The 10,457-nt window shown below is 30.8% G+C and overlaps 1 protein-coding gene across 1 annotated transcript; it reads right to left on the minus strand.

Annotated features, from left to right (window-relative positions):
- Positions 1–5,373: 5,373 nt before the first annotated feature.
- LOC121203692 (secreted RxLR effector protein 161-like) lies at positions 5,374–5,760 on the minus strand. Its single transcript, XM_041074130.1, has one exon. The coding sequence runs from the start codon at positions 5,758–5,760 to the stop codon at positions 5,374–5,376; it is 387 nt and encodes a 128-aa protein (XP_040930064.1).
- Between the last annotated feature and the right edge of the window lie 4,697 nt (positions 5,761–10,457).

Below are 10,457 nucleotides of genomic sequence, written 5' to 3' on the forward strand. Positions count from 1 at the left end.
AAATTAAAAAATAAATATAAACTCAAAAAATATATAAAAACATATAAAATAATTAAATATTTATATAATATACAATTGAATTTGACAAATTTTGACCATCGTTGATTTGTTGGCTAGTCAATGACCTGCATTGATTGATTATAGATTGGTGTTGACCGGCAATAATTAAATTTTCATTTGTAGTTTTAATATTTATAAAATTTTAAGAAACCTTTTGTAGAAATTAAACATATTTGAAATTTCTTTAAAAACTATTAGAACTTTTCTAGAACTTTTTTTAAATTTTTTTTAAATTTTGAGTTAAACCTTTTCAAATTTTAGAATTTATATTTTTAGTTGATTGTTTTCTATTTTTTCTATTTTTTCAATTTTTATAATTATATATATTTTCTGGGTATTTTACAAAAAAATCATTAGAAATTTCTAGAATATATTTTTGAAATTTTGAGTTTTTTTTTGTAATTTTCTAAAGTTTAAATATTTTTTTCAATTTTTATTTATCATTTTGGATTTTTAGAATTTAAATTTAATATATTTTGAATTTTCTATTTTTTTAAAATTAATAGTTTTTGTTTTCATTTTTTGAATTTTGAACGATTCATGTGTTATATAAATATTTTAATTTTTAATCAAAATAGTTTACATAATATGAAAAAAATATATATAGAAGGCTACTGGCTCGTTCTAATAGTCATGTGTTAGGTTCTTTTCATTAAAACAGAAAAATCACTGTAGGCTAAAATGTGTAACAAAATAATAGTATAAGTATCAAAATGGGACAAAAATAGTTTAGACACCAAAATGAAAAATAGGTATAATTAAGCCTAATTTTTATTATGTTTTAGAAAATTTTAATAACTTTTTATATATTTTTAAAAATTTTATAATTAATAAAATTATATCTAGAATGAACTTGAACATATTGATGTAGATAAACTTAGACTTTTATTTGTCCAAATTCATCATGGACTTGATTTTATAATATTTTTTTATATTTTTAAAATTTTTTGTTGAAGTGTACCGTCATCTCAGCATCATGATAACTAACTCGTGAATTGTTAATGACCATGTCAATACAATAATAATTAATAATGAAAATCATTAGCTAATTTTTAATGTATGAAAGACTTGATTAAATACAATTTTTGAAAAAGGAGTTTGATTGACTTTTTAAAAATAGGTCGTTGCTTCTTGACCTTAAATCTATTTTTTATACAAAAGTTTCCCTTCTAATTTTTCTTTTCAATCTCCTTGAGTGCCTTTGCTCAAAAAATAAAATTGTACTTATGATTCCTTCTTTCTATAATCATTTTAACTAATATATTCTATTTAATTTAATTTTTAAAAATTTTATAATTTTGAAAATTTTATAAGATAATTTTAATAAAAATCCCAATTTACAATATTTTTCAAATATTTTATTCTTATAAAATTACATGGCAAATTTTGTTTGAAAAAAATTATAAAATTTTAGCATGTAATTTAAAAAAGTTACTACTTACAATAGTTAATTAGTTCCTTGATATATAAAAAGCCACTACTTTTTTATTTTTATTCTTTAATAAAAATGGGCATTCCATGATTAACTTTTTTTTATAAGAGACATTTCATAATTAGCTAACTTGTGGTATAGGGAAAATGACTTTCACTTTGTTGATTTGAATTTGGACAATTTTTTTCCCAACTCTTAAATAAAAAAAATATTAAATCCTTAAATTTAGTTATTCAATATTTTTTATACCAAACATTAAACTATTTTAATATAAAGGTGACTGATGAGAAGAACAAACTTTATCATGGGATCTAACTTAATAAAAGGGCAAAAGGTGAACAAAATTATAGATGGTTTTGGTTGGATGGACAAATTAAGAAACATTAATCCATTTTAAGCATTTTATAAACAGCTAAAACAAAGGTTTGGACTCATTAGGAATCTCACCATTCACCAAGCTGGTTAATGCTAACTTACAAGATCCTCATTTAAAGGCGATCAGCATATCATATGTATATATATATATATTAGATCCCTCTCTCTCTATTGGTGTCGATCTCAGTGACATTAACGATACATGAGTGCCAGATTTGGATAATTAAAATAAAAAGGGCGGTTGGTTAAAATGGCAGACTCTCCAAATCTCTAGACATGTTTGTAACCATTGGTGCAAATTCATGACGTAAAGAACCCCCAAAGATTCTCTTATCCATTGAAAAACACACACAAATTTAAGTTTAGATAAGCTTTTTGTATTGTATTTATCAACATATGGTGCTACAGCTAGTACTACAAGCCATGGCAATGCCTTTATTTAATTAATGCTTCGTTTGAAGCCAATCAAATTCAATGGTCATGTTCTTAAGATGCCCTTCCGAGGCGACTCTACCTTTTTGTTCTAATCGATGGATGAGTTCTGGAAATTTGGGCCGTTCAAACTCTGCAAAAATCAGAGGGGAGGCAACTGAGGGACGCACGTGTTTAGTGGATGGAATTTCATGTGGGGATGATGACCCATACCATGTGCAACTGCAAACTGCTAAGCTTGTGATTACAGATTTACCAGATTAAAATGGCCAAAAATAGCCAGCTTAATTTCGGTGGTGCTTTGCCCAAAAACTGCATTATAATCATCATCTTGATATCGTTGACAAAAATTAAGGTTTCAAAATTTAAAGGTTGATATTTGAGTTTTGTATCTGTAACTGTAATATGTGGATTTTATATGTGTTGTATAATGTTCGATTTTTTTATTTCGTTAATAATATAAGAGAATATAAGTTCGAGTGTATTAAAATATATTATCCTCTTATAAATATACTTTTATATTTTAAAAAGTAACATAGGGATAGTCTCGCTATAAAGTACTAGAGTGGATTTTTTTTTTCAAATAATACAAGTTATTTGAATAAGTAACTTAATAGAATTATATTTGATATAACATCAGTATAAAAGTTTTATAAACCACAATGAATAATAAATAACACGATATCTTAATATTGAATAAAACAAAAAAGTAATGCTCTATAAATAAATAGTAATAATTTTATTCAAACATAACTAAAAATTAGTTGTAATTATTTTTTAAGTTTTGAATTAGAATTTAATGTTTAAGATTTAGAATTTAGGGTTTATATCAAATTTCATGTTTAAGATGTAGGGTTTATATTAAATTTTGAGTTTCGTATTGCGGGCTTATGCTTAGATAAAATTTTTTGTGTTTATTTATAAATCTTCCATTATCTTTTTATTTTACGAGTGATGAGATATTGTATTGTTTTTCACTAATAGCGTTATGCATTGATTATACACCAAATATTAACCCTTTAATTAGTGAGTAATTTTTTTTAGAAAAGTGGATGACTCTTTTAGAAAGTCAATCGTGCACTAGCTCATCTATCTATATTACACATTAAACACTTGATTGAGTTGTTGTTATGAGTTAATTAGACACAAATTCAGTTGAATATGATAAAAATATACTTATTTTATAATAAAAAAATAAATTATATTATTTTGTATAAAAATATATATACATATAATAAGATTTGAACCCAAATTTTTATAATTTTCAAACATTTATATTCAAACATACTTCATTTGTTATTTATATAATTTTTTATTAAAAATTTATTATATAATTCGATTTTTCATCTATACCGTAATGTAATAGATATTATTTACTTATTTAGGAAACCTAGACTACAAAATTGGAGTTGCATGTCAAAATAAATAACAAAAAATAACTTTTGTTTTCAAAATATTCTTATCCTTTGCTTAATATATATTTCCGAGGAACAAAAGCTTTTAAATTTTGGTTTCTAGAATCGGTATCTCCAGACTCCAGAGGAATAATTCTTTACGATCAAACTGACATGTCTCTCATTGACAGTAATTTATGTTGGGTGCATAATTTAGCTCTAATCATTATTTTCCCAAGAAAAATATGTTTAAGAATCCGAGAATATAATTCATGAATCAAAGCGTTAACCATCCATTTTTTCTATCAATTCAATAATCCACAATGTTTTATTTTATTCTATTTTAAAATTGTGTGGTACACATTCTTGTTTGTTTCTTTTATATATATCTATATATTAAAAAATTAAATATATTCATATACCATATTTATCTAAATTCAAATAAAATAAACATTCAATAGAATAGCCCTAACCAACGATCTAAAACAACAATGGTTAACACTTCTAATTAGAATTAGCTAAAACAGAGGAAGAATCATGAATCTTAATTTCAATGATTACAGTTAAATTTTGGTATAACAAATCCAGAGCTGGAGATGAAAGGAGAGGCAGGTAAAGTTCTCACAATACTTTGAAACATGTGAAGCCAAGTGTTTATGGGCTTTTTTCGAGCATTTGGAATATGTAACTTATCTAAACCCTTTTCTCTCCCAGCGATGGCGCAGCGATCCGAAAAATCCCAATAGGTTCAGCTTCATCAAGAGACCGACTACTCAGGCATTTTACTAAGTCTGGGGATTATGAAATTAGATCAAGTTATCGGTTTCTTTGCGATGAAGAAAATGTTATTGAGCGTAACAGCCCATCTGCAAGCTTAGATTGCTCGGCAGCTTCAAAAAATTTGGCAAAGCTATGGAAACTTCAATTAGCGCCAAAAGTTAAAACATTTATTTGGAGAACTTGCCATAATGCTGTAGCTACCAAAAAGAATTTGGCAGAAAGAACAAAGCATAAGGATCAGAAGTGCCCAAGGGGTTACAATGAAGATGAAGCTATGCAATACGTCATGTTTTTTTTTTATCCATTTGCTAAGGCAATTTAGCCAATCTCTAGTTTTAAGTACAACCCAAGAAGGGAGGGATTTCAAAACTTTTGATTATGGTGGGAAGGTATTTATTGTTTCAGCAGAAAGCTAACTAAAGCACATAAAGCAAAAATCGGGAAGGATAAAAATTCATTAACCAACTGCAATGACTATATACATGACTCTAAAATAAAATAACAAACTCAACTTCCTACTCCCACTAAAACAACCCACTAACGCAACAAAATAACAACTCCTTTAACTCCAACTAAACTTGAAAATATCAAAAACAAACTCCTTAAAAACTAGGACTTCAACTAAGACTAACTTAATGACAGAAAAAGACTTTGTAGCCCTTGAGACACTAACATTCTCCTCCTGACTCAAGTGCAGGAGACACCAAGTTTGTTCGTAAGAAACTCAAATCGACTAACATGGAAAGACTTAGTAAAAATATATGTCATTTGGTCCTTTGATCTGCAATAAACCAACTTCATTTCACCTGTCTTTCGCACTTCCCTCAACACATAATACTTGACTTTAAAATGCTTTGTTCTTCCATGAAATACATGGTTAAGTGAAATAGCTAGAGTAGCTTAATTATCCACAAACACCTCTATGCTTCCCTCTTGTCTCAAATGTAGATCATCCATTATCTTCTTCAGCCATACAACTTGATTTACAGTAGTTGTAGCTACAATGAATTTAGCTTTTGCAGTTGATTGAGCCACCATCTCTTGCTTTCTTGAACACCAAGAGAAGCAACCTGACCCAAATGTGAAGCAATAGCCTAAAGTGCTTCTCATATTATCTAGTGATCCAACCCAATAACTATCAAAATAGCCTTGCAACTTGAACTTCTCAACTTTGCTAAAATTGATTCCTTTTGCAAGTGTCCCCTTCAAGTATACCCTCTTTGCAGCAATCATATGAATTTCACTTGCACAATGAAGAAATTTGGACAAAACACTTACAATATACATGATGTCTTGCCTAGTGGATGTGAGGTACATTGGACACCCAATAAGACTCTTGTAATCTTCTCATCTACAGAATCTACCCCATCCATCTTCTAAAGTTTTTCTTTCTGATTCATTGGGACTCCTCCATATTGAGCCTCTTCAAAATCACCTTTACATAATTTTTCTAGTAGACAAACACCTCATTCTAACCCTGCTTGATCACCATTTCCAAAAAGTAATGTATCTCACCAAGATCAATCATATCAAATACCTTCACTATGTCTTTCTTGAATGCTTCAATCTGAGTTGTATCACTTCCTGTCATCAACTTGTCATCTACATATAGAGAGATACAATGATTAGATTTGCTCCTGACTCATGCTCTTCACAAAGCCTAAGTTTAGAAAGTGCTCATCCATCTTGTTGTACCATGTTCTAAGAGCTTGTTTTAACCCATAGAGAGCCTTCCTTAACAGATACACCTTCTTTTCTTGATCTAGTGTAATAAAGCTTTTTGGTTACTTAACATAGAATTTTTTCCTTCAATACTCCATTCAGGAATGTTGACTTCACATCCAAATGATGCATCATCCATCCTTGTTAAGCTAACACAACCAAAAGCATTCTAATTGTGTCGATCCTTGCCATAGGTGTACCACCCTATACCCGACCCATTTTACCGAATCTGAGCATAAGATGCCACATTTCTTACACACTTAACTAAATTATTCAGTCTTCTAAAAACTATATTGAATATACATTTATTTATTAAAATTTCCTTCTTAAGATAATATGTTTGAATAATGCATTTATCGTTTTATCAAAGAACTTTCAAAGATAAATTAAAATCTTATATCAATCTACTTAAAGAAACAGGCACATTATGGCGGATATTACTATTTTTCATTTGAAAACATGTTTCAAAAAGGATTCCTCTGTATGCTTAATATTGCCCTCAATCTAACACCATGGCATATCACTGGCTTGGTCCCTCCTAGCGTAAAGGTTCCACTCATAAACCTACAAACCAAAACATGTATATATGTTTCCAAAGAACTTTGCAAGTCTCACTCAGATTTACCTTTTTTACAAAAATGTAGATTTTTTTTTATTACTCCATGAGTTTGGTTTCCCTCTCAGACAATGGTGGATACATTTCTGATTCTCGATTGGTGAATAATCATAAGTCAATTATTGCATTTAACCATCTTATACTCATTTCATGTTAACTATTTTACACCAATCCCCTACAGATTGTAGTTAGATACGCTTCTTAGATAATTACCCAGCGGGTTCTATTCTTGGCAGATTCTTTAAATACTCTCAAGATTACTAGAATACTTGTTACATTATACCTTCAAATCAACCCATAAAAACAGATTTAATGGGGGAATATAACAGTTTAATTCTTGTAATACAAATTCCAAATGGCTTCCGTACAAGATTCAATAGTTTTCAGGTATAGCGGACCCATACACTACCAACATTCCAGATGTCCCAAGTTCCTTGTCATGACAGATCACTATGATATATTCAACAATTGGTTACTCTGTCGGGTATTCTACTGGAAAATGCCTCACAGTCATACTCAGATCTTACACACGACAAACTAGGATCTCTCCACTTGATCATTACAGAATTCATTCCTCTAACTATCGAGATAACACTCCACAAAGGCTTCTAGAAAGAATTAACCATAGAGTATTTCCAAAAAATTCACCACAAAGGCTTTCTAGAGAATTTTCCACAAAGGCTTTCCAAAGAAATCTGTGTTTGTTGTCTTGGAGAACCATTTCAGTGGATACCATGAGCTCCTCCCACATGGTCTTTTACCTTCATGCCTCTTGGCCTATTATCACATGATGCCATAGCCTTAAACTTCCACAGATTTATCTCATGATCTGTCAGTTAGGTTAGCATTACAACTACCCAATCAGAAGCTACACAATAAATCTCTTTCTCACCTTTTTACTTAACTTGAAATTGTCAGACATTGAACCCATATATCAATGAATTATAAAACAAGAACTATAACACGCTAGTAGCAATACCATATAGTACACAACATCGTACTATGTTGCGCATTGTTCACCTCATATACGTATTTGTACATATCTCTAATAGACATGCATTTACATAATTCCATGACATGTAAGAGTTAAGTTTAGAGAGGCACCAGAGACCTACCTTGACCTCGACTAAGAGCTTTTGCTTTGACAGTCTTTCCCAACCCAACAAAAACTACTTAAAGGATCATAATATTTCTATTAAAATCCTCATTACAGACATTTTCCTAATATTTCTACAAGTGACCCTCATGCAGAACCTTCTTGTAACAATATTTTCTTCTATAGTCGTAATGAGAAATATTGTAAAGCTTACCAGAAGATTGTATCATCTATCTTAGTTCGACCTCATTGAAGAGGAAGAGGAGGATGTTGAGGCTAGAAAGAAGACCATGAACCTTAAGCAGATAGCCTAAAACCATTCGAAGTGTCCATTTCCCTTAAATATATTCTCGATCCCTCGATTTCCTTACCAGTTCCAAGGTAGGTGAAAGAAAATTCGGCGAAGATTATCTTCACTGTTGACCAGTCACGGGGAGGTCAAGTTAATCTAATTTACTCCTATTGAGAAATAGCTAACCAAGTTACTTATGATAACTTATTTAGTTGGCTTGTTTAAGTGTACAAGTAATCTCTCATTCATTTTGCTACTCTACTCTTTATTCTGATCTATGCCTTTTATTGCTGTAGAATCCCAACAATTCCTAACTAAACCCAAAATAAGATCCAATTTGAACAATACTCACACAAATCAATCGTACTATATCTTGACGGAGACTCTCATTTGGCATGATCTTTAAGACAATTAAGCCTCTTGCAGTTTCCTCATACACCTGACAATCTCTTCGTGTTTAAACAAACTCTAGGGCGTACACCCTTTATAGGTGCACACTTTCTTAGGTGTAATCTTTCTCCTTTTAGAAACATCCTGCAATCAATTCCTTATATACCGCTAATGGGTGGATGTTTTAATGCTAGTATGAGTTAACACTCTACTTTGCCAACTAACCAGTCAAGTGGTGGATTAAGCTGTCATGGTGCGTCTAAAACAAAATTAACATACTCATCTCACTCTTAATTGGATTCATAAATTTTAGGGTGTGATGACAAGGTCAAAAGTTTCAGAAAAATTGACTCTCCAAACCTGTGCATATCTTTTCACAACCAACCTCTTCTTGTACTTATTCACTAAACCATCAAGATTAAGTTTGTTTATGAAAACCCACTTCACTCTAATCATCTTTCTGTTTGCAAGCTTATCAAGTAACTCTCATGTCTGATTTTTCTCTATCATACCCAATTCTTACTTCATTGCCTCTATCCACCGCTGATCATCTTTGGCTTCTTTATACCATACAAGTTCAAGAACAACCACATTGCACCTCTTATAAAGTTCACTCAATGATCTTATACCTCTAACGGGTGTATCATCCACCAATTCATCAAGATTGAGACAAAACTCTTGCTTCTTTTCTTCTGCATCACTTGTCCAATCCTACTGCTCATCTTCTAGGAACTAAACATCTCTTCTTACAATCATCTTCCCTGTTTGAGGTTGATAGTTTCTATAGGATTTTAACACCAAGCTATAACCAACAAATATATCATACTCAGATTTCTCTCCTAACTTGTCCCATTTAACCTGTGGAGCATGACAGAAACATAAACAACCAAATACATTTAGACTCTTCAGAGTTGGCTTCATCCAATGCCCTTGGAGACTATCTATTCCAAAAAAAAATACAGTTGTGTTAGCTGCCTCAACCTAAAATTCCTTAGGTAGGGACTTCTCATGCAACATGACCTAGTCATCTCCATAATAGTCCTTTTTCCTCTCACTAAACACATTATGTTGTAGAGAGTAGGGAGCAATGAGTTAATGCTTTATCTCAGCCTCCTCAGAGAAAGAATTTAACCTTTCTGAGGTATATTTAGTCCCATTATCAAATCTGACAACCTTAATCTTATAGCCACTTTGATTCTCAACCCATCTCTTTTACTTCAAAAACACTTCAGCAACCTTAGAGTTTTCCTTCATGAAGTAAATCCAGCACATTCTGGTAAAATCATCAATAAAGATAATGACATACTTGTTGTCATTCAATGGAGAAGTTGCTCGAGGACCACATAGAAAAGTGTAGATCAATTGTAACTTCTTTTTAACTCTCAAAGTTGAGTTTTTGAAAGGCAATTGATCGCACCCAAACGTGTATGCACCAAGGCTATGATTCAACACAAAAAAATTATAATCTAGTGGTGTACTGCATGTGTGACAAGTTGAGTTGTAATATTTGTAGTGTTACAATGGAACCCCCGAGTAATTCCATGGATTGAACCCAAGAGAGTTCGGTGACTAAGTGATTCCTAAGCAACAAGCATGCAACCATGAAGTCTAGTTAACTTCTCACTAAGCCCTATATTACAAAAATTCATAACTAAGGTTAATTACGGTAATTAATTACCTAACACTAAAAATGAAAAATTGTAAAATAGAAAAAATTAAGCAATTAACAATTCAATAAACAAAAGCGGTTGGTTGAATTCCATGTTGCTAATTAGTATTTGAATTAGGGATCTAAAAATCTTAAACTTTTGAGTGGCTCAATTTTACCTCTCAGCCATCATTTTTCTAAATTAGACGATTTAGTTCAG

The sequence above is a fragment of the Gossypium hirsutum genome, chromosome A07 (genome assembly GCF_007990345.1).
Source record: "Gossypium hirsutum isolate 1008001.06 chromosome A07, Gossypium_hirsutum_v2.1, whole genome shotgun sequence".
Classification (NCBI taxonomy): domain Eukaryota; kingdom Viridiplantae; phylum Streptophyta; class Magnoliopsida; order Malvales; family Malvaceae; genus Gossypium; species Gossypium hirsutum.

Bases quoted from the DNA above. Each gene is read 5' to 3' on its own strand.
- LOC121203692 (XM_041074130.1), bottom strand. From the start codon at position 5,760: ATGTATATTGTAAGTGTTTTGTCCAAATTTCTTCATTGTGCAAGTGAA.